Raw genomic sequence first — 25252 nt, 5'->3', positions numbered from 1 at the left:
ACCCGTCCACTGAACCCTATGCTAGCTGGCTCATAATCTTATGTAGGTTACGGTCCTCTCGTTTCGAATCAATTATCCTTTATCTAAGTGTGGGTTGTACTGTAAGTCGAGACATCTATGCTATGACTCATTCAGTCACTACAGCTATGTTAGCTCGCTCGAAATTTTTTCAACTCATACCTCACTAGTAATGAGGGTCGACGAGTGTGCCGTATTTCGACTTAGGGCATCAACGATCACGTTTGCCTTTCCAAGATGGTAGTGGAAGTCTATATCATAATCCTTCACCAGTTCCATCCACCTTTGTTGTCTCATGTTCAAATCTTTCTAGGTGAAGAAATATTTCACTCTTATGGTCGGTATAAATTTGGATTTTCTCTCCATACTGGTAGTGTTACCAAATTTTTAATGCGAACACTACTACGGCCAATTCTAGGTCATGTGTGGCATAATTCTTCTCATATTCCTTTAATTGACGGGAGGCGTATGCAACAACCTTGTCATGTTGCATCAACACATATCCTAGTTCTTTCTTAGAAGCATCAATGTAGAACCCCTCTAAACTCTCTAGTACCATGAGTACTGGGGTTGTTACTAACCTTTGTTTTAGATCTTGGAAGCTTGCCTCACACGCAACACTCCACCTAAATGGTATGCCCTTCCTCGTTAGTTTTGTAAGTGGCAAGGCTATCTTTGCGAAGTCCTGCTCGAATCTTCGATAGTACCCTGCTAGTCCTAGAAAACTCTGCACTTTCGTAACCATAGTTGGGCATTTCCACTTAGTAACCGCTTCAATTTTGGTAGGGTCTACGGATTACATTCTTTGATACCATGTGTCCCAAGAAGAAGACTTGTCGCAGCCAAAATTTGAACTTTGAGAACTTAGTGTACAACTTTTTCTCTCTCAGGGTGGTTAGGACTTTTAAAGGTGCTCTTGGTCCATTTTTGAGTATACTAGGATATCTTCTATCAACACAATTACGAACGTGTCTATAAATTTCTTGAACACTCAGTTCATTAACTCCATAAACACACCCGGGGCATTGGTGAGGGAAAATGACATCACTACAAACTCATAGTGACCGTACCTTGTCCTAAACGTAGTCTTTGATACGACCCCTTCTTTAATCTTAATTTGATGGTACCCCAAACGAAGGTCTATCTTGGAGAATACCGTCGCCTTCCTAAGTTGGTCAAATAGGTTTTCTATACAAGGGAGGGGTACTTGTTCTTTATCGTCCTCTTATCTATAGTTGATGTATAGGCGCATTGAGTCATCCTTCTTTTTGACAAACAACATCGGCGCACACCAAGGGGATACGCTAGGTTGGATGAAGCCTTTGTCCAGTAGGTCTTATAACTACGTCTTGAGTTCTTTCAACTCTACTGGCGTCATACTATAGGGTGCTTTATAAATAGGCCCAATTCTTGACTCGAGTTATATGGCAAAGTCTATCATTCAGGAAGGAGGTATTCCTAGTAGGTCTTTCGAAAAAATGTCCGAAAATTTGTTCACTACTAATATAGTGTCTAAGATATTTTCTTTTCCTCTTATATCTATAGCACATGTCAATATAGCCCAACCCCCTTGTTGAACTAGTCTCTTCGAGACTAACGTTGGGGTAGTCTCGTTGCATGTACCTTTAAACTTAAAGTTGGGTCCCGCAGCGGTAAAAATATCACTTTCTTTTTATGCAGTCTATACTAGCGTGGTTTTCAACTAACCAATCCATGCCTAGTATTACATCAAAGTCTTTCATGCTAACTACTATCAGGTCTATGCTTAGAGTTCGGTCGGCTACGGTTACTTGGCCATCTTTTACTCTATCCTCAGCTGCTAAGTCTACCCCCGCGGGTACTTACATACAATACATGCAGTAAGGGTTCTAGTTTGAACCCTGCTTGTGAAACAAAATGAACTGATACAAAAAAGTGTGTGAAACACGAATCAAATATTGTAAAAGTGTAATGACCTAGGATTAGTAGTGTATTTGTCACCACGATATCAAATCTCCCCGTGTCACTACTGGTAGACGCATATGCCCTAGCTTGAGCACGAGTCTGCATAGGTATGTCATCCTCTTCCAATGCTCTGGGCGAATTAGGTGTGTTTGGTGTTCTTGGTCATGCTGTTGATGGCGATATGACCCTCTTGGTCACATCGAAAATAGGATCTTGTCCCAGCCATACACCTTCCCTCGTGCAACTTCCCACAGATCTTGCACCCTAATTCTCCCATTCCTCTAGCCCCATCTTGGTTCCTGGGGTGTCCATCCGTACATCGAGGAGGGTGTCTCTCAACTTGTCGTGGGTTAGGTCGGTCGGCATAGTGGGGCCTATGCTAGCACTCGCTGACGAGCTGTTATCGGACACCTAGAGGGAATAACGACCGTTATATCATCATGGTGAACATAATTGTCATAATCAATCTCATAGTGTACGGGTTCGTACTCTTCATAACAGAAACGTATCGTGATGCACGTGAACACACAGTTATGCATGAGGTTCTCATACTTTCTATCATGGCATAATAAATTATGTAAGACAACTCTCTATTCTTTCATAACATATTAAATCTCATAATTATACTTACCTAATTCTTATACATTATTTCATATAGTCTCCATGACATGGCATATTGGGAGGTTGTGCATCATAAATTTCCTTATTTCAAAACATATCATGCATAACATAGTATCATGATATTTTGTCTATACCATAGCATGACAAAAATGATATGAATAAAAGGGCCCAACCAAGTTCAAATCGATGACCTCTTGATCTGCAGTCAAATGTTCTACTACTGAGCTATACACCCATTTTATGTGATCCTAACCTTAGTGACCCCTTTGTAAGTGGCCCTACTATTGGAATGGTAGAAAAAATTTTCTTATACATGATGACATGTGCCTAATGGCCCCTGCACGTGTCATGTGTTTGATATAATATGTTGTTATGATATGATATGCTTAGATCATATGTTATTCTATAATGATATAATATGTTATGATGCTATGATATGTTATCATGATGTAATATGTTACGACTGATGGTGTTGCTATAACACGTGCATAAGCAATTTAGATCTTAAGCACTCTTAGTACATTAATTATAGTAAATTAGCTAGTATGTTCAAAAGAATTAAAACTCAATGAGTTTGAATACTAACTTTTTGTAGTTCAAATTCCTTTTTCCTCGCGAACCGGTTTCAAACCACCACTAGTGTCTTCCCTACTATTCTCCGGCCTTAGAACGAGATTGTGGAATACAGTGAGTGACAAATTGAAATGAATTAGTATATGTAAAGAGAGAGTTTTGAGAGATTTTCTCAAAGTTTTTTTTAGTAGAATTTCCATGTACCTTGATCCCTCTATTTATAGAGTCATATTTGCATGTTCATGCAAATTTTGACTCCCAAAATTCCATTCAAATTTGTGGGATTATGTGCGAAACATGCAAGTTTGAGTTAACCAAATTTTGACACTCAAAATTTCACCCAAATTTATATGGTTTATTTGGCAAACATGCATGTTTGCTTAAACCAAATTTTGACACTCAAAATTGCTCTCAAATTTGTGGGATTATGTGGCAAACATGCAAGTTTTGTTAAACCATACATTGACACTCAATATTCCACTAACTCAACCATGGATTTTTCCATTAGGTGAAGTCAACATTTTGACTTTCTTTATTTTAATTCAACCATTAATTTAAATAATTAATTTCAAATCAAATAATATTAAATGATCAATTAAACAATTTAATTAATATTAACAAATGTCAATCCCAATCAATTCGAGCACATATTATTATAAATCCCTATTCATAATTAAAATATTTAAATCTTATTTAAATATCTCCAATTCTCTCTTTTTGTTTAATTCATAATTAAAACAAAATACAGTTAAATATATCGTATATATTTAGCGTGTATTCTCTAATTTGAATTCGAACACTTTGAACTCACCTGTCACACTATTCTAAGGTTTAGTCTGATATGAGCTAGTAGAGAGACCTAATGGACCTACAAATCATGAGCTTCAATAATCTGAGATTAACGGGCTAAACTCATTAACCTTGTTAACCAACATTCGTTAACTACTAGGACACTCCACTATAGCCTAGTAGTTGCACTCCCCTCACTATGATATATGTCTGTCCATTTGATATAACCATGACTAGTAAGTAGATCTTTCACAGGTTGTTCGTAACTAGAGCTAGGTCAATTTCCCATTTTACTCCTAAAGTTACTTCTTGTTCCTTAAGTTCCACTGATCCTCTAATGAACAGTTGGTTTGTGGTCCAACCACCAAACTAAATCCCTTTTTGGCCCATGAGAGGGTGGGGCCCCTTGTTCAAAGCTTGGAGTCAGTACTTAAGGGAACAACCTCTCTACTATCCCTAAAAGCGGGTAGGAGTGAATTCCATCTTACACCCTATGTCCCCAGCTATTCACCTAGTCTTACCCTGAAATGTGAGGCTTATTGAGTCGGCGAACTTGTGCCACTCTCACCCATGCAAATCTAAGGATAATTCCAAATAAACAAGAGTTCATAGTCAGCTTAGGATTAAGATCGAGTTACCTAGGTCATCGAATGAAAAAATCAGTCTCAACAGTAAACGACGTTATAAAGTGAGAGTGGTTTTCTTCATGGTCCGACCTTATGCAATACTCATTGCATAGGACACCCCTACTCACATGTCTCCACATGTACAATTTAGTGATCACATTGTTTATATCATATACAAAAGTGGGTCGCATCCATAGTGTCCCTAGAATGAGGTACTCAGCCTTACCCCTGTACTATAGATCATTTTGACTATATACTTGAACTTGATTCACTCTTATGTCTCTACATATAGTTCAAGTAATCATACTATAACCAGAATGTTCTTAGTTTATTGGATTTAGATTAATGATCGTAACATTCACTTTATTCAATAACAATCTTTACTAAATATACATCAATGATAACTTTATTGAAAACAGAATATGTTTTTGTTTACAAACTATGAGTTTTAGGACATAAAACCCAACAACGACGACATGAGATGCATGAGGATATGTTAATTATGATGAGATCTCATGTTACGATGATATGCATGTATGAGATGTCATGTTGCACTGTGACATTAAATATGCTTGGCAATTAAATGTATGATATGTTGCGACATGCATGGCAATAAAGATTTTTCTGATGCACAACCCCTAAATAATGACATGATGATGTAATAACTGAAAGTTTATTTATGAATAAGATGAAAAACATAGGGACCTCAAGCATACTGTATGTTCACATGCATCGGGATACTTCCCCTTTTGTGATGATTAAGAATGTGTACACTATGATGATGAGATGACCATCATGCTTGACATGATGTATGACGATCGTTGTACCTTCAGACGTCCGACTACAGCCAACTAGCCCGACCAAGTAGGCCTAGGGGGTGTGCGAGCCCACCTCGTGGGCTGACATTTGCACGTGTGGGTTGTGTGTAGGGAAGTACTACACATCAAATTTGTCCGAACTGGATGCCACCTAAGAGACTATGGTTTTAAATGATTGGTCCTTAATCATGATTGCATGTGTTTGCATTCCCTGACCCCATTTGTGTGGTCACTTACTGAGTATTTCTTAAACCAGGGTCGTTACTCCACTATTGGGGTCTTGAAATACATGACATCGTTTTATGAAGACATATTAAATGCATGTTTCCGTATAAATAATTTATGCCATGCATATGGCAGCGACTCTAGGTCAGTAGAAACTAGAGTCGTTATACCACTATTGGGGTCCTAAAATGCAAAAAACTTCAACATGGTGATGTGACCCATGGTTTAAACAATAATTTCATTCTCTTATAAGATTTTTCAGTTTAGGTTTAAATTGGATTTCTCTACACACCACCCACCACCCACACATGCAAACGTTGACCCACTAGGCGGGCTCGCACACCCTCTAGGCTTGCTTGCCAGGCTAGCACTTGTTGACGGGCTGTTATCGGACACCCGGACGGAATAACTACAGTTAATCATCACATAGTGTACTCACACTTGTTGACGATTAAATTGGATGGGCAGTTCTCTACACACCACCCACTACCCACACATGCAAACGTGGACCCACTAGGTGGGCTCACACACCCTCTAGGCTTGCTCGCCAGGCTAGCACTTATTGACGGGCTGTTATCAGACACTCGGACGGAATAACTACCATTAATCATCACATAGTGTACTCATATTAAATTCGATAGTCGAGAGCAAACACCATGGTACCCCCTATAGTATATCTTGAGTCATTTTCATTTTCCCAAGCGTAGACATGATTTTGGGGAACAATCATACGGTGTCGTGTATTTTTCGTCCGGTGTTCGATTGACACCAATCTTGGCGAGCATTCATAGGACGGACTTAAGTCCCGAACCGCATACCCAAATTCTTCCTACGGTGTCGTGCATTGTCCGTCCGATGTTCGATTAACACCAAACTTGGTGAGCATTCATATTTCAGATGAACGGACTTAAGTCCGGAACCGCATGCCCAAATCTCTTTCAAAACCTCAACTTTTGAGGTTAAGGTCTGGGGCCCTACCCGACCCTTCAACAACAAGCGTATCTTTGTCCTTCATGTCTATTGTAATGTCTCTGTCATGCTTATGTCTCAACTTGTCTTCAATGCCCACTTTGTGTGGTGGTGTGTTGGATGAGACTTTTGAGGTTAAGGCCCAGGGTCCTACCCGGCCCTTCAACAACAAGCCCATATTTGTCCTTCATCTCTATTCTGATGTCTCTGTCTTGCTTATGTCTCAACTTGTCTTCAATCCCCACTTTGCGTGGTGGTGTGTTGGATGATGCATCGTCCTCCTCGATCGCATCATGACACTCTTCTATATTGGCTCTCATGTGGCCGGATGGGCGTCTCTTGAGGGGCGTCGCTTTGCTTGTCATGGCGTGAGGATCACAACCTACTCTCTTCATAGTATGGTTGCGACATTCTCCCCCACTTAATTAGTCATCGTCCTCGATGAGAACCTCGATGACTTACTCGAGGCACAATCATATTGCAGATTGTGACACTATTGACCCATTTTTATGGGTACATAATTCTTACACATTATTTCATACATAATATAGCCTCATGACATTATATATGGGTTTATAGGTTAGTGGTAGAGCATTTGACTGCAGATTAAGAGGTCACCAGTTCAAACCTAGTTAGTTTTTTTGTCCAATTGACACCAATCTTAGCGAGCATTCATATTTCATATGGACGGACTAAAGTCCCAAAGAGCATGCATAAATTCCTTCCAAAACCCCGACTTTTGCGGTAAAGGCCCGAGGTTCAACCCGGCCCTACAACAACAAGCCTATCTTTGTCCTTCATGTCTATTCTGATGTCATATTGTCTCCCCCACTTAACTTAGTCATCGTCCAGGACGACTTACTTGGGGCACAATCATATTATAGATTGTGACACTATGGACTCTCTTCATAGTATGGTTGTGACATTCTCCCCCATTTAACTTAGTCATCGTGCTCAATGAGAACTTCGATGACTTACTCGAGGCACAATCATATTATTTCCCTCACTTAACTTAGTCATCGTTCTCGATGAGAACCTCGATGACTTACTCGGGGCACAATCATATTGCAGATTGTGACAATATGGACCCATTTTTATGGGTACATAATTTTTATACATTATTTCATACATAATATAGCCTCCATGGCATGATATATGGGTCCATAGCTTAGTGGTAGAACATTTGACTGCAGATCAAGAGGTCACCAGTTTGAACTTGGTTGGGCCCTTTGTTTCCATTTTTCCAAATTATGCTATTGTATAAACAAAATGCCATGATATGTAACGACGATTCATGACATATTTTGAAATAAGATGCACGTCTCCCTGGTCATACGGTGTCAGTGTCGTGTATTTTTCGTCCGGTGTTCGATTGACACCAATCTTGGCGAGCATTCATGTTTCATATGGACGGACTTAAATTTCGAAGCGCATGCCCAAATTCCTCATACGGTGTCGTGCATTGTTCGTCCGGTGTCCGATTGACACCAATCTTGGCAAGCATTGGACGAACTTAAGTCCCGAACCGCATGCCCAAATTTCTCATACGGTGTCATGCATTGTCCGTTCGATGTCCGATTGACACCAAACTTGGAAAGCATTCATATTTCATATGGATGGACTTAAGTCCCGAACCGCATGCCCAAATCCCTTCCAAAACCTCGACTTTTGAGGTTAAGGCCTAGGGTCCTACCCGTCCCTTCAACAACAAGCCTATCTTTGTCCTTCATGTCTATTCTGATGTCTCTGTCTTGCTTATGTTAAAATATGGACGGACTTATGTCTCTGTCTTACTTATGTTGAAATATGGACGAACTTAACTCCCGAACCGCATGCCCAAATTCCTTCCAAAACCTCGACTTTTGAGGTTAAGGCCTGGGGCCCTACCCGGCCCTTCAACAAGCCTATCTTTGTTCTTCATGTCTATTTTGATGTCTCTGTCTTGCTTATGTTAAAATATGGACGGACTTATGTCTCTGTCTTACTTATGTTGAAATATGGACGGACTGAACTCCCAAACCGCATGCCCAAATCCCTTCCAAAACTTTGACTTTTGAGGTTAAGGCCCGGGGCCCTACCTGGCCCTTCAACAACAAGCCTATCTTTGTCCTTCATGTCTATTCTGATGTCTCTGTCTTGCTTATGTTAAAATATGGACAGACTTATGTCTCTGTCTTACTTATGTTGAAATATGGACGGACTTAACTCCCGAACCGCATGCCCAAATCCCTTCTAAAACCTTGACTTTTGATGTTAAGGCCCAGGGCCCTACCTGGCCCTTCAACAACAAGCCTATCTTTGTTCTTCATGTCTATTCTGATGTCTCTATCTTGCTTATGTTAAAATATGGACGGACTTATGTCTCTGTCTTACTTATGTTGAAATATAGACGAACTTAACTCCCGAACCGCATGCCCAAATCCCTTCTAAAACCTTGACTTTTGAGGTTAAGGCCCGGGGCCCTACCTGGCCCTTCAACAACAAGCCTATCTTTGTCCTTCATGTCTATTCTGATGTCTCTATCTTGCGTATGTCTCAACTTGTCTTCAATGCCCACTTTGCGTAGTGGTGTGTTGGATGATGCATCGTCCTCCTCGATTGCATCATGCCACTCTTCTATATTGGCTCGCATGTGGCCAGATGGGCGTCTCTTGAGGGACGTCGCTTTTCTTGTAATGGCGTGAGGGTCACAACCTACTCTCTTCATAGTATGGTTGTGACATTCTCCCCCACTTAACTTAGTCATCGTCCTCGATGAGACCCTCGATGACTTACTCGGGGCACAATCATATTGTCTCCCCCCACTTAACTTAATCATCGTCCTCGATGAGAACCTCGATGACTTACTCGGGGCACAATCATATTGCAGATTGTGACACTATGGACCCATTTTTATGGGTACATAATTCTTATACATTATTTCATACATAATATAGCCTCCATGACATGATATATAGGTCCATAGCTCAATGGTAGAGCATTTGACTGCAGATCAAGAGGTCACTAGTTCTATGGTATAAACGAAATGCCATGATATGTAACGATAATTCACAATATCTTTTGAAATAAGATGCACAACCTCCCTGGTCATACAGTGTCATATATTGTCCGTCCAGTATCCGATTGACACCAATCACCTGGACGGACTTAAGTCTCGAACCGCACGCCCAAATTCCTTCTAAAATCTCGACTTTTGAGGTTAAGGCTCGGGGTTCTACCCGGCCCTTCAACAACAAGCCTATCTTTGTCCTTCATGTCTATTCTAATGTTTTTGTCTTGCTTATGTCTCAACTTGTCTCCAACTTTTAAAGTTAAGGCTCGGCGTTCTACCCGGCCCTTCAACAACAAGCCTTCTTTGTTCTTCATGTCTATTATGATGTCTCTGTCTTGCTTATGTCTCAACTTGTTTTCAATGCCCACTTTGCGTGGTGGCGTGTTGGATGATGCATCGTTCTCCACGATCGCATCATGGCACTCTTCTATATTGGCCCACATGTTGCCGGATGGGCGTCTTTTGAGGGATGCCGCTTTGCTTGTCATGGCGTGAGGGTAACAACCTACTCTCTTCATAGTATGGTTGTGACATTCTTCCTTACTTAACTTAGTCATTGTCCTCGATGAGAACCTCGATGACTTACTCGGGGCACAATCATATTGTCTCCCCCACTTAACTTAGTCATCGTTCTCAATGAGAACCTCGTGACTTACTCGGGGCACAATCATATTGCAGATTGTGATACTATGGACCCATTTTTATGGGTACATAATTCTTATACATTATTTCATACATAATATAGCCTCCATGACATGATATATGGGTCCATAGCTCAGTGGTAGAGCATTATGCTATGGTATAAACGAAATACCATGATATGTAACGATGATTCACGATATCTTTTGAAATAAGATGCACAACCTCCCTGGTCATACTGTGTCGTGTATTGTGTCCGATTGACACCAATCTTGGCAAGCATTCATATTTCATATGGACGGACATAAGTCCCGAACAGCATGCTCAAATTCCTCATACGGTGTCGTGCATTGTCCATCTGGTGTCAGATTGACACCAAACTTGGCGAGCATTCATATTTCAACTTAAGTCCCAAACCGCATTCCCAAATTTCACATACGGTGTCGTGCATTGTCCGTCCGATGTCCGATTGACACCAAACTTGGTGAACATTCATATTTCAACTCAAGTCCCGAACCGCATGCCCAAATTCATTCCAAAACTACGACTTTTGAGGTTAAGGCCTGGGGTCCTACCCGGCCCCTCAACAACACCTATGTTTGTCCTTCATGTCTATTCTGATGTCTCTGTCTTGCTTATGTCTCAACTTGTCTTCAATCCCCACTTTGCGTGGTGGTGTGTTGGATGATGCATCGTCCTCCTCGATCGCATCATGACACTCTTCTATATTGGCCCGCATGTGGCTGGATGAGCATCTCTTGAGGGATGCCGCTTTGCTTGTCATGGCGTGAGGGTCACAACCTACTCTCTTCATATAATGGTTGTGACATTCTTCCATAACCTACTCTCTTCATACTATGGTTGTGGTTGTGACTCTTCATAGTATGGTTGTGGTTGTGACATTTCATAGTATGGTTGTCACATTCCCCCAATTAACTTAGTCATCGTCTTCTCCCCCAACCTACTCGCCTTCATAGTATGGTTGTGGTTGTGACATTTCATAGTATGGTTGTCACATTCCCCCAATTAACTTAGTCATCGTCTTCTCCCCCAACCTACTCTCTTCGTAGTATGGTTGTGGTTGTAACATTTTATAGTATGGTTGTCACATAGTATGGTTGTGGTTGTGACATTTCATAGTATGGTTGTGACATTCTCCCCCATCCTACTCCCTTCATAAGTATGGTTGTGACATTCTCCCCCAATTAACTTAGTCATCGTCTTCTGACAGTCTCCCCCATCCTACTCTCTTCATAAGTGTGGTTGTGACATTCTCCCCCAATTAACTTAGTCATCGTCCTCGATGAGAATCTCAACGTTGTTTTACTTGTCATGGCGTGAGAGTCACAACCTACTCTCTTCATTGTATGGTTGTGACATTCTCCCCAACGTATAACTTAGTCATCATCCTCGATGCTCTCTTCATAGTATGGTTGTGACATTCTCCCCAACTTATAACTTAGTCATCGTCCTCAATGAGAACCTCACTTAGTCATCGTCCTCGATGAGAACCTCAACGCTGCTTTACATGTCATGGCGTGAGAGTCACAACCTACTCTCTTCATAGTATGGTTGTGACATTCTCCCCAACTTATAACTTAGTCATGGTCCTCGATGCTCTCTCTTCATAGTATGGTTGTGACATTCTCCCCATCTCCCCAACGTATAACTTAGTCATCGTCCTCGATGCTCTCTTCATAGTATGGTTGTGACATTCTCCCCAACTTATAACTTAGTCATCGTCCTCGGTGCTCTCTCTTCATAGTATGGTTGTGACATTCTCCCCAACTTATAACTTAGTGGATTCATAGTATGGTTGTGACATTCTCCCCAACTTATAACTTAGTCATCGTACTCGATGAGAACCTCGATGACTTACTGGGACACAATCATATTGCATTCTCCCCCACTTAACTTAGTCATCGTCCCCGATGAAAACCTACTTGGGACACAATCATATTGCATTCTCCCCAACTTATAACTTAGTCATTGTCCTCGATGACTTAGGACACAATCATATTGCATTCTCCCCCAGGATTGTGGATATGGTTGTGCATCTTATTTCAAAAAATATCGTGGATCATCATGGCATTTCGTTTATACCATACCATAATTGAAAGAAAGGGCCATACCATAATTGAAAGAAAGGGCCCAACCAGGTTCAAATGGGTGACCTCTTGATCTGCAGTCAAATGCTCTACCACTGAGCTATGAACCCATTTTTATGGGTACATAATTATTATACATTATTTCATATATAATATAGTCTCCATGACATGATATATAGGGAGGTTGTGCATCTTATTTCAAAAGATATCATGAATCATCATTACATATCATGGCATTTCGTTTATACCATAGCATATTTCTTATACATTGTTTGATATGATATGTTATTATGATATGATATGCTTTGATCATATGTTATGCTATGATGATATTATATGTTATGATGCTATGATATATTATGATGATGTAATATGTTATGACGACATGAGATGCATGACGATATAATACATTATGATGAGATCTCATGTTCCGATGATATTCATGAATCTTCTATTCTTCCTCAAAGTATTCCTAGCTATGACTAACAGAAAACTAAGGCTTGTGTGTGTCTCTTGAAAAAAATCCACTAGAGATTGGAGATTAAGAGGTCAATTCTCCAATCTTCTAGAGAGAATTTTCCATTCTCTAACGAGGTCTGGGTTAATCACAAAGCGGCCAAAAACAATATTTTCGACTCTGGAGCCACCTACAACTTCATATCGAAGATCAAAACAATACACCTGAATATCCTTTGGCATCAAGAAGAAAGAAAGATGAAGGTCGTTAAGTTATTAGCTCTACCTGTCTTAGGAGTTGTGATGAGAACTCCGATCAAGTTAGGGACTTTGACTGGACGAACCAACTTTGCGATAGTCAAGATGGATGACTTTGACATTGTGTTAGGGGTGAACTTTCTACTAGAACACAAAGTCATTTCCATGCCCCTAGCAAATACTTAGTAGTAATGAGATCCAATCCAATGATCATCCAAAAAAACACCCGTCAGCTAGGAGAGGTGAAAATGATGTCGGCACTAAAGTTGAGAACGGATCTTAGCCTTGATGATCCTAAGCTCGTTCTCAGCACCGTATTTGAAGAGGGAAGCTCAAGTGAGTCAACCCAAATAAAAGCCTCACAATCAATACAAAAACATCGTGACGTGAGACAAGGAAGTCAGACAAAGTATTTATCTCCACCTGAGCACATAAATCATGAGATTGATTTTATATCGGGGGCAAGATCACCTGCCACAAATGAATGTCATACAATTATGCCTGAGCTAGCTAACTTATACAAAAAGTTAAATGACTTGCTAATAGTCAGGTTCATTAGACCCACAGAGACAGAGACAAATCTCAGAAGTAACACATGTTCACATAGCGTTGCTTTATTCAATTATTTCAAATTATTTTCAAACGTTTTCCTCGCTCACGTTTTCTAAAATATTTCTCACAAACGTGACTCGAGGCTCAAGCATATGTCGACGTTGTCTGCAAAGTCCAAATTTTTTACGGCTGACTTGTTCGCTAGGTTAGAACAAGTACCGCACAATCACAGTCCCCATTGCCATAAGAATGTAATTGTGACACCTAACAATATCTGTCCGTTGCTAATATCATTAAATATGTGTTGCATCACCTATTCAAGCAAAAAATAGTAAACTCTCTATTCCTAAACCCTCATCGGATTAGAATTGTGAACTACCTATTTTAGGTATAGTAAACTATCTATCATATCCCCTTTTTAAGGCTAAGATAGTAAATACATGTTGCATTGCCTTTTCAAGCAGAAACAATAATCTTCCTATTCTCATACCCTATCGGGTTAGAACAATATGAGACCATGTCTCTCCATTAGACACAACTATAGGTACCTTAGTAGTATACCTTCTATGACTCTTGGGATTCTCTATAGGGTGAACTGAACTCTATAGGTATGAAGTAAACTCTAATCTCTCTTGGCTAACTTATAATATGTATTCAAGAGCACATAGCATTATCTAATAGCATAATTGGGCATTGGTCCTATTCGACTCTTTCAAGTATTTCTTAAAATTTGCTCCATGTGGTTACTTACTTGTTTGTCTACTTTTCGAGCTTGATTCGAGCCTTCAAAAAATTCAAGTTCTCCAAAATTTCTCGATATGTCCTAAATTAAGTTCATGAGACCCTTTGGCAGGATGATCCTCTCTCTCGCCTTTTCTCTTTTGCTTGTGGTGGGATACTCTTTAGGAGGATTGTCTCGAGAGGGGTGGAAGACAGTATTATCGAGTGTTTTGAGGTGTGGAAGGATAGGGTGTCAATGTCACATCGTCAATTCGTGGATGATACTATTTTCTTTTGCTTTGGCAAGGAGAAGTCCTTCCTCATATCGAACCATATCTTGGCTTTCGATGTCATGTCGGGACTTAAGATCAATAGTGAAAAGTTCCAAACTCTAGATTTAAATTGTGATCATGTGGGTAGATGAGTTGCTACGGTGTATTGTGAGATTAAGTCTTTCTCTACCTTTCCTTATTTATATTATTTATCCTCTATGAAATATTTGAGAAGGAACTGACAAACGTCTTGGCTCTCTTATCTTTGATCGAGGGGTTTGAGTATAAACTAGGGATATTGAGATATTTGTTATTGTAGTTGGTTCTTTCATCATTTGTTGAATCCCTCTTTGGCCGATGAGTATGGTTTGATGATATATTTGGCTGGGGGATAGCACCTTATCTTTGTTCCCTTGCCTTTACCATAAATGTCTATGGTTTTATGTGAATCAAGCAAGAGAGGCTCAAAGGAGAGGCTCAAAGGAGAGGCTCAAAGTTCAAGTGTGGACTCTTCCATTCAAGTGATCATTAACTTTGTGCAAATATTGAGAGAGAAGCTGTTTATTCAACCCTCAAAAGTAGTAAGTGAGCAGATGACTTTAAATATTTGTTTATTAAAACCACACCGTTCTATATTTATAATTTAAATAAATTATAAATAAAATGGAAAGAGTAATAAACGGATAGTCCATGATCAGGAATCAGGAACAATAAATGAATGTACAATATGAGCCTATGATCAATAATAAAATATGATAGGAAAGTTGCCATTATTGACGGCAAAAGTTGGTGCCGGGGGATCCATCCGCATTACCTGCTATCTGTCGTGTTTCTGCTGCCTTTCAATATCTAGGTGGTGAGGGTCCTTTTTAGAAATAGAGCGAGCCTTATGAGTATTGAATCTCCTTTGAAATAGAATCTCTTCCTATTCTCACGGTTAAGAAACTGGGAAAGAAACCTGAATTCTTCGCACCTTCAACCATGGATTTTGAAAGCAACCACACCATTCCATATCACGCTGTAAAGCTAGGTATATATATATATATATATATGGTAAATGAAAGGATCTAAACAACTACTAATAGTAAAAAACTATATCTCATATATGATACATAATTTATATATATGGTTATATCTCTCCTTGTAACGACTAACTTTTCGAAGGACTCGAGCCATGGACGGTTACTTACTAATGTGAAAATAAGTAAAAATGCATCGTGCATGCACTTTGAAATTCAATTAAAATGGTAATGAAAATTTACTTTAAAAAAATTATATAAAGAGAAGACCACTAAAATACACCACAAGATCAAACTAATTAAAATACATGAAATAGTAAGTACAAAGGAACTCCAAACTAAAGTGTGATGACATTCCCTATAGCCAACAACTCACATGTGCTTCCGTTCCATTGCTACGTCAAGCTCCACTTGAAAAGAATGTTGAAGTAGCAGAGAAGATTAAATAAAATATGTTCAGTAAGCACCTTGTTGGTAGTTCATATTTCGTTTTTAACTCTTAGTCTTGTTCATACATACGGTATCTTATTTTCTTTTAGGGATTCGTTTCTCATATAGGCTCTTCTTAGGTTACACCCTAGGTTTACTCATTCTACTTTCTCTTGATTTTTGGTCCTATCTAAACCTCCAACCCTTGGAATATTCTTAAGGTCGCTAGAGACCTAGTTAGTTGTTTCAGTTAGTCTCTCATCATCATCATATCTATAAGTTCTTGAGGCGCGACCTCGGTATAAGTCTCATAGGATTCATGCATGCTAAAGCTCGACCAACTCTAAGGTGCAACTGTAGACCCCTGCCGCTCGTGGCAAGTTCACTAAAAGAAAACTAACTGGCAAACTTCCAAATAATCCCCACAGGGCACAAAGCATACATCCTAAAACCATAGGCCAGTTCTATGGTTATTCGAACCCCTGACCATCAAGTCAGGTTTACGATGAGGGGCTAGTTGGCGAACCCTTACCATCCCCGTATAACCGCATAACTCACATAAATGAACAATAATCATAACCAACTCGTAAGATACAATTGTGGACCTCTGCCGCTCATGTCAGACTCACTATAGGAAACTAACTAGCAAACTTCATAGTAGCCCACACAGGGTACCGTCATAAATCATAACATATCATCAATCAGTTCTATGGTTTTCCGGACCCCTGATAATCGAGTCAGGTTTACGATTGGAGGTTAGTTGGCGAACCCAAAATGCTTAAGGTCTGAAAATGGAGGAAAGTACGACAAGTCAGAATTCAAAGCATTTTGTGCAGCTGAGAAAATTAGATTAACAAAAACAGTTCCTGATAAAGCAACACAAAATGGTATTGCTGAAAGAATGAGCATAACATTGAATGAGCGAGCAAGGAGTATGAGGATTCGTTCTAGTTTGCGAAAGGCATTTTGGGTTGATGCTGTAAATACAACAGTCTACTTGATCAATATAGGGTCGCCAGTACCCTTGGGGTTCAAGCTTCCATAAGAGGTATGGACAGGAAAATAACTCAAGTACTCTCACTTGAGAACTTTTGGCTACACAGCGTATGTTCGTGTTGATCCAGAGTAGAGTGATAAGCTTGACGTTGAGGCTGTGAAGTACTACTTCATAGGTTATGATTCTGACATGTTTAGGTAGAAGTTTTGGGATGTCAAGAACAAAATAATCCTGAGACAACGTGACATGACTTTTGATGAAGATGTCCTGTACAATAATAAAGAGAATAAAGGTTTCGAGACAGTAAAGCAAGTGGGAGTTGAGGTTGAGTTGCAAAATAATTAACATAGTGATATTGTAGCAGATACTCGAGAAATTTCTGAGATTGTTGTTGAGGAGCCAGAGGTGGAGCAAATGACACTTGAGCAGATGTTGAGAAGATTATCCATAACTATCAGACTACTAGATAGGTATGTACCTTCATTATACTATTTGTTGCTGACTGATGCAGGAGAACCAAAGCCCTTCGACTATGCTCTACAATTGGAGGATACAATCAAGTGAGAGCAAGTCATGGATGATGAGATGAGTTGGATGTCTAGTCTTCAAAATTGTGTTGCTCCTTCGTCTACTAAGGTTGAGTACGTGGCAATAGTTGATGCTAAAAAAGAGGTGATATGGATGACAGACTATCTAGAAGAATTAGACAAGCGCGAGAAGTTTCTTCATGTAGATAGTTAGAGTATCATACAGTTCATGAAAAACCTGGTCTATCAAAGACAAAACACATCATAAGATGATATCATTTCACTCTTTAGGTTATGTGTTTGGAGAAGATAGAGGGTTCAAAGATTCTAGAAAACATATTAACATGTGTCGATGTTGGAAAATTGAGGTTGTGCAAAGCTTCAATTACTACAGTGGTGAAGATGATGATAGTCGTTTGAGAATAAAATTCTTGGTTGATTGGATTTGTCTCCAAGTAAAAAAATTGTTGGGTTATAGAGTCGGTTGTTTATTTATAGCTCAATCAATGGTTATACATAGTAAAACTATATATTATAAATCACATGTAAAGCAAATAATCATATATAGTAACAACTATGTAGAGTAAAATATTATATCGGGTAAAGCTATATATGGCAAGTGACATATAAAGTAAATAGTAAACAAGTACATATAGTAAAAGACTATATCGAGTATAACTATATATAATAAATGACATATGAAGTAAATAGTTTATATATTAAACAACTATGTATAGTAAATAGGTATATATAATTGATAATTATATCTAGTAAAACTATATATAATAAAATGAATTTTATATATATATCCTTTTAGGTAGTGTTTTAAAAATATATAAAAAAAAGGTATTTTCTGTCTCCTTCATTCTCTTGTGTCCTACTTTTTTTAGTTAATATTGTGCGATCCTAACACATGTATGTTAGAGTCCGTACATGGAATTTTGTGGGGACCCAAATTTATCAATCGAGTAACTAAACACCGTTCCCGAGCACTTCCTCCTACACCATGAACACTCAGCACTACCAAAATTGTCTCTATACTTGGAACCCTTGCTATAAGTAAGATTTTATCATTTAAATCTTCTTCATTGAAGGTTGTTACTTCATTTAGTAGTTAACCTTTTTTTTGTCTTTCATTTCCTTGAATTGTTTAGTTTGTCATCTGCCACACATAAGTGGTTGCCTGACCTAATAACGGCAGTCTTGAACGCCTAGAAGAGCTTGGAAGGTTGCAAATAAGTGAGAGAATTGGTAAGTGAGTGCATCGCATGAAATTAGAATAGCAGCACTCTATAAATAAGTTCATTGTCAAATTGGAACTTGAAATTCAATCTGTTTATTATTCCTTAAATTTTGTATTGTCAAATTGGAAATTGGTTTATGTATTAGCAAACTGTTCGAAATGGAAATGCAATGTGTGAATCTGGCTCAGCAGTATGGTAATGAGACATAAGAGATAAAATGTGAGTCGGGCGTTAGGTGGGAGTAGCCATCTGTCGTTCTAATTTGCAATGAAGACAACAACACAGAATTGGACAAGGTAGATATTAAATGAAACCAAATGGAATTCAACAAAAAGACACACAAAAAAGAAATCTTTATAGATATGAACAGCCCGTGATGATGAAGACACTGCCCATTGTCTGTGCCCTTCGTATTGGGTACCCGTGAACACCCAAGAACATCATCATCTTCACTCATGTTTTCATGTCTTGTAGCTCTTTTCTTCTTATGTCTGCCAACAATTATTCCCCCATTCTCCATTTTTCTACCGTTTTGTACATTTGTCTTACGACCGTATTTGAAGGAAACCCAAAAGGCAACGTGATGTTTTGATAACTAAACAAACTTGAAACTTAAAGGATTCAAATAAAAAATTTCAATGAAGAAATGACATTTTGAGGGTGGAGAGTGAAATCTGATTAGCTTTGGACTCAATTCTATTACTTTCATACATCCATATGACCCGTTACGATTGCTGCTGATTCATCGCCAACTCCGAATGTTCTAAATGAGATTCAAACTCTGAACAAAGTGTTAGTGAAGTGAAAGGTTCTAAAAGTGGAAAGAACATTCATCTATGGGCCCAATTTGTGTTAAATGACATAGAAGACAATTAGATGAAAAGAGTTAAAATTGGTGTGTGTGGTGACTCTACTTGTCTCGTGAACCAACATGGCCCCATTCCCAATTATGTGAATCATTCACAATTCTTCTCTTCTTATTCATTTGTCAGAGTTTCCAGAACACTCCCATATGGGAATTTAGATAGGGATAAAGAGGGCCTTGGTTTTTGAAAGATTGGTATAAAAAGGAGAGCAGGGTTCCACTTCGTATTCACAGTTCCTCTAAGAATTGTGCGCAATATGAAGATGTGTTGGACTTTGCTTCTCTTTGCTCTGTTTCTGAGCCTCACTTCCCACAATGCCTTCTCTCACACTCTTCACAACAACAAGCCTGCTGTTGTTGTCGGCACTGTGTTCTGCGACACTTGTTCCCAACAACGCCTCTCCAAGTCTACCTATTTCATCTCAGGTCCTTCTTATTTCTCGTTTACGATCTTTACTTACCACTTAAAGGCGCATCTAATTTGAGGTTATATTCTTTGCTTGCAGGAGCCATTGTTGCAGTTGAATGCAGAGACCATACAACCTCTGAAACCAATTTCAGACAGCAAGCGAAGACCAACAAAAATGGAAATTTCAAAGTAGTCTTGCCATTCTCTGTGCAAGAACACACCAACAAAATGGAAACCTGTTCTGTAAAAATGATCAAAAGCAGTGACCCCTTCTGCTCTGTACCCTCCTCTGCTACTTCCTCTTCTCTAAAACTGAAGAACTCTAAGATCAGAGATGGCACCAGGGTTTTCTCAGCTGGGTATTTCGCTTTCAAGCCATTGAAACAGCCCACTTCGTGCAATCGGAAGAACACCGACATTTTGAAATCCAAACAAGTGAACCCTCAGCTTCCTTTTCCGCCGATTGTTCCGCCGGTTATTCAGCCGCCATCGATTCTGCCGCCCAACCCTCTGCAGCCGGCGCCGCTGATCCCGAACCCGTTCCAGCCGCCAGCTCCGTTGATTCCGATCATTCCTATGCCGCCGTTGCCAATTTTAACACCGCCGTCTCCTCCGCCGACGGTGTTGCCGCCGTTTATACCGCCATTTCTGCCGCCGATCCCTGGTATTCCGTCTGGTCCGCCAAGAGTGAAAAAGATTCCATGAAGGATGATTTATGATTTTATTTGTAGTGATGTGAAGAGGTGTGATGGTGGGGAGTAAGAAGTAGAATATCGGAAATAAGTGGAGGAACACAATATTGGGTTTTTTCTAATACTATTTAAACTTTGAATCAGAATTTGAAGTACATCCATCCTCATATTCTTCCAACCCAACACAAAATATTCACTTTCCCGAGCTTGTTTAGTTAAGGGGCGATTAAACTCCGAGAATTTAAAGCTACTAGTACACTACGTTAAAATGATAATTCAAAAGAAATTCGATTCAATTATATTTAAATAAATAAATAACTTATGGATTAAGAAGTATTTGATAAGAATTAAAATATACAAGTAAATTCATATTGCCTCAAATGTTTTTTGTTTTAATAAAAGATATTGATCGTATTTGGCTTGCTTGTAGTTTTTGCATAACAGAGGCGGTGCGGCGGGTGGTGGAGAGATTCTTTCTTATCCCATCCTATTTTTATTTTTTAAAATATGTATTGGAAATATAAATATATATCTTATGAACCGATGTATCCATTTATATTTCACCTCACACATTTTATATTCCTCCTCGAATTGACGCAAGTATATTGCAATATTATCCTTACAATTAAAGAAATGCTAGTTGGAGAATACCTCCTCTAACGGCATCTAAGCTGGCTTGGGTATGATACGTTCGGACCCTTTCTTACTAGTTTTAACTCTTCATAAGTGTTTAAAGTCAGCATGACTACTTTTAACTGGTTTAAATTATTTTATACAAAATTCTAATAGTAGAATTCTTATTTATGATTGTGGGACTTTTTTGGTACAATTAAATTTCAGATAGCAGCTTTGGTCTAGATCAACTAAGTAAGTGATTCTACTATCGATTTGGTTGGAAGAATTGCTTTACGTATGATGACACATGCTTAGTGGTCCTACACATGTATATGTGTGATATGCTTAATATGTGATGTTATGATATGTGTCGCTATATGATTTGTCAAATAACATTACAGCCCAAGGGGTATGCAAGCTGACCTAATGAGCCCATGCTCGCACATATGGGTCATGTGCAGAGAAGTACTTCCTATCCAATTTGCCCAAATTGGAAAAGCTACCTAAGAGAAGACAATTTTAAATTATAGATCTTATCATTCTTTATGTGTTTACATTTCTTGACTCATTCTGCATGTGGTCACAACCTTTGTTATTATTCATGGGATCACAACCTTTGTTACTATTCATGTGGTCACAACCTTTGTTATTATTTTATTTCAGATAAAGGCAAGACACTTACTTACCGAGCATTGTTTAGGGTATCGTTTTAATCTTTTCTTTGGTTTTATTTATATTTCCTATTGATAACTTTTTGTTGTTTACTTTAAGTTCATGATATCATTTTAGCAAATTAAGTTCATGACATCATTTTAAGAATGTTCTACATAAAAAGGTCACATCATGTATATATCTAGAGATGGTTTGGCATATCATGTATATATCTAGAGATGGTTTGGCATGGGTAATATTTTCTTTTTGTAATTGACAAAAAAATTAAATGTACTATTCAATTTTTTAAAATATGATAATGCTTTTCTAATATATTAGTAAATAATGAATGATAGATTGGTTTTTTTTTTTTTAGAAGATATATAGTCATCATAGAATGAACAAAATACATAAAAATTTCCTAATAAATTCATCATTACAATTGTTCTAATTAATGAAGTTTAATACAAATGAAAATAGATATCAAATATATCAATACAACCTAAATTTATCCAAACTCGTTGGCTCTACATAACACAAAATTAGATCTAAAATGGTAGAATAGAATTTAACCTTACATGCTACGCAACATTGATGAAGCTGAGATATGAGGCTCGTAACATAAAACAATGTAAAATTATATATGGTATGAGAAAAGGAAATGGAAGAACACTGAATGCTATATTAATTAGCCAATTTAATAAGGGTGGCAGAGAAAGGATTCATACAAGATGAGGTGCTCCAAAAGGAACCAAAACTTGGATAGTACAACTCATCTCTCAACAGTTCATTGCATCGAAATCATCCAACTTATCGTTATATTGTAGAACCTTTCTCTTTATCTTCGATGAATCAACCCATGTGATGAAGTCCTCCATGTTCCTTGTAACTAGGAATGCTGGGTCATTAACTGTCTCTGGACCAACTCTAATATGCCCTTGCTCAATGTATGTAACAGCTTCCCTCAAGTGCTCGGCGAATTTCAAACGTACCAGTACTGTCGACAGCCTCCGTCTGCAACGAGAAAGGGGAAAACAGGGTTGAGGTCAAAATAATATGCAGCAAAAGGATGAGGGTTCATGTATTGGTAATACTGGGCTATTAGCAGTAGAAAACATGAAAAACTCCAAAGAAGAAATGAATTATTTTCTGCAGGATGTTCGTTTTACCTGCAAAAGGATGACACTGACAGGCGATCGCATAAATTCAAGCTCTGTCTGGTTGGTATCACGCCCATATTGTACCTGTTATATTTTTTTTTTCAGGAGAGCAAAGGTGGGAATATGTTACAGATAAAGTTGCAAATAATAGTAGACATGGTTATATATAATCAGATTATATTAATTCATCTCAGTTTAGTCAGATTAGCATGAAATTATTCATTCAGATTAGGATCATCTATAAAAAAGGATTTGGCTTCTTGGAACGTTGGACGAAAAGATATTATTACTGACAAGTTTAAAATGATTTCAGCTTTAGAAAATTATAATACACATTACTCATGATGAATATTGATAGTTTCTTAAGCCATTATTAGTCCAGAATCTTGGACAGCTTGAAAAAATGAAGTGGTTCTTGAAACATTGAGCCAAAAGATATTGATAAGTCCATTGAAAAGTTGATAGTTTCTTTAATATGATAGGTATAGGCGTAAATCGGACAACTAAAGTCTAAATCATTCGTAGAAGAAATAAGAAACAAACCCTTCATTCTATAAACCCTAAAGAGTATTGGGCAATAAGAGAAACATGATCAGCAATGCTTTATCAAAGAAGTTTGCGTCGATGACACAAATGTGGATCATTTTTTTAATGCAAACACAATTGTGGCTGGAGGATTTGAATGTAATGACTCCTCTCAATCTCATAACTAGCCCTTGAATTGTTAGAACCTCTACTAAGCTAGAAGGGGAGATTTTGGCAGTGATCGAATGAACAGTCTAACAACATGCCATAAATTTCTTCTCATCACTAATTTACACAAATAGACGACAAACTTGCTTAATGTAATGCAGGAAATTGTGTCTAAAATTATAGCCAAAAGGAGGCAAGAACTCACAGCTTTTCGAGGAGTTTCTCGGTTAATTCCAATCGGAAAGGGTCTTTCTCGTTCATCTTCTTCAACATGCAAACCAGCTTCTGGACGCCCCGGCATATGCTCGAATACCTAAAACATCAAATGAAATAAAATAAAAATCAAAGCGGTAAACACAAAGAAAGTGGTAGAAATAGAAGAAGATGGATGAAAGGGGAAAGTACTTCTTGTAATCATCCCGTCCGGTGATGTGATAGCGATGCATCACTTGGGTTTCTCTATGACCTCCTTCTCTCTTCCATTCTAAGAAGTTGACCTTCTTCAAAAGCTTCTGCTCGTGAAACTTCAGCTTCCTCATCGGCTCTTCTGTTTCACCTCAAAACAGTTCGCAGCTGAAGAAGGTCTTGGTGTCGAACAAACAAGAGTGTCGCCGGAGAAGGGAACGTGGGAGAACAGAAGAGGGAGAAGGGAGAGTGGGAGCGGCGAAGAAAAGCTTGTGGGCGACGGCAGAGATAGAAGAAAATAACAAAATTTTAGGGTTTAAACAATCAAAAGCCCTAAACATTTTGCTGGGCCTTGGGCAGTAAGGGTATCTTGTTGAGCCCACCTTTATGTAGTGGGCCTAAGAAATTGGGCTGAGGAGGTGGTAACTACATAGCCATGAGCCCACAAACGAAACTTGGCTCTCATTTATATTATTTTGGTTGATTATTTACAAACAAATTCTAACATCTTCAAATATGGGTAAGACCAAAACAAATCTAATATATTTTTCATGTTTCTTTAGAATTATTTTATAATTATTTAATTAATTGGGTGTCCTTACTGCATAAATACCCTGGTAACATAATTGAAAAATGTAAGGAAACTTAATTTTATTTTAGAAAAAACTATTGAGTGAGTTAAATACTTGTAAATATTAGTCTGATCAGAAGAGTAATTACGTTCATGATTGGGAAATGGGGTTTACATTTTCTGATGAACACGAGGCTCGAGGTCGAGAATGAAGCCATGGAAGACGAGGGCAATGGCAACAATGCTCCTGTGGCCTTGCTGATGGCTCTTCCACGTTCTTAGCGACTCAACTAAATGAGAGCAGCACTAAGAACTGTTGGATATCCAATCTGAAA

At 38.6% G+C, this 25252-nt stretch overlaps 2 protein-coding genes and 1 long non-coding RNA gene across 4 annotated transcripts; 2 read left to right on the top strand and 1 right to left on the bottom strand.

Moving 5' to 3' along the window:
• Positions 1–19926: 19926 nt before the first annotated feature.
• Positions 19927–20977, top strand: LOC111479990 (pollen allergen Che a 1). Its single transcript, XM_023124928.1, has 2 exons — positions 19927–20147; positions 20228–20977. The coding sequence occupies exons 1-2, from the start codon at positions 19979–19981 to the stop codon at positions 20833–20835; spliced, it is 777 nt and encodes a 258-aa protein (XP_022980696.1). The 5' UTR covers positions 19927–19978; the 3' UTR covers positions 20836–20977.
• A 478-nt stretch (positions 20978–21455) lies between these two features.
• Positions 21456–23245, top strand: LOC111480038. Its single transcript, XR_002717727.1, has 3 exons — positions 21456–21502; positions 21663–22138; positions 23047–23245. It is a non-coding gene; the product is annotated as an uncharacterized LOC111480038 (long non-coding RNA).
• LOC111480011 (U3 small nucleolar ribonucleoprotein protein IMP3) lies at positions 22558–24631 on the bottom strand. Of its 2 annotated transcripts, XR_002717725.1 has the most exons (5): positions 24347–24631; positions 24147–24254; positions 23258–23332; positions 22792–23102; positions 22558–22642 (listed from the first exon to the last, which is right to left on the bottom strand). XR_002717725.1 is itself a non-coding variant. In XM_023124961.1 (4 exons), the coding sequence occupies exons 1-4, from the start codon at positions 24478–24480 to the stop codon at positions 22868–22870; spliced, it is 552 nt and encodes a 183-aa protein (XP_022980729.1). In that variant the 5' UTR covers positions 24481–24631; the 3' UTR covers positions 22751–22867. The 2 variants fall into 2 exon arrangements, 1 of the variants encoding a protein (XP_022980729.1); XM_023124961.1 differs by lacking the exon at positions 22558–22642 and having other exon boundaries at positions 22751–23102.
• Positions 24632–25252: the final 621 nt, after the last annotated feature.

This window comes from Cucurbita maxima, unplaced genomic scaffold, assembly GCF_002738345.1.
Source record: "Cucurbita maxima cultivar Rimu unplaced genomic scaffold, Cmax_1.0 Cma_Scf00005, whole genome shotgun sequence".
NCBI lineage: Eukaryota > Viridiplantae > Streptophyta > Magnoliopsida > Cucurbitales > Cucurbitaceae > Cucurbita > Cucurbita maxima.
Note: the sequence above shows the minus strand (reverse complement) of the source record. Positions and strands in the feature narration are given on the sequence as shown.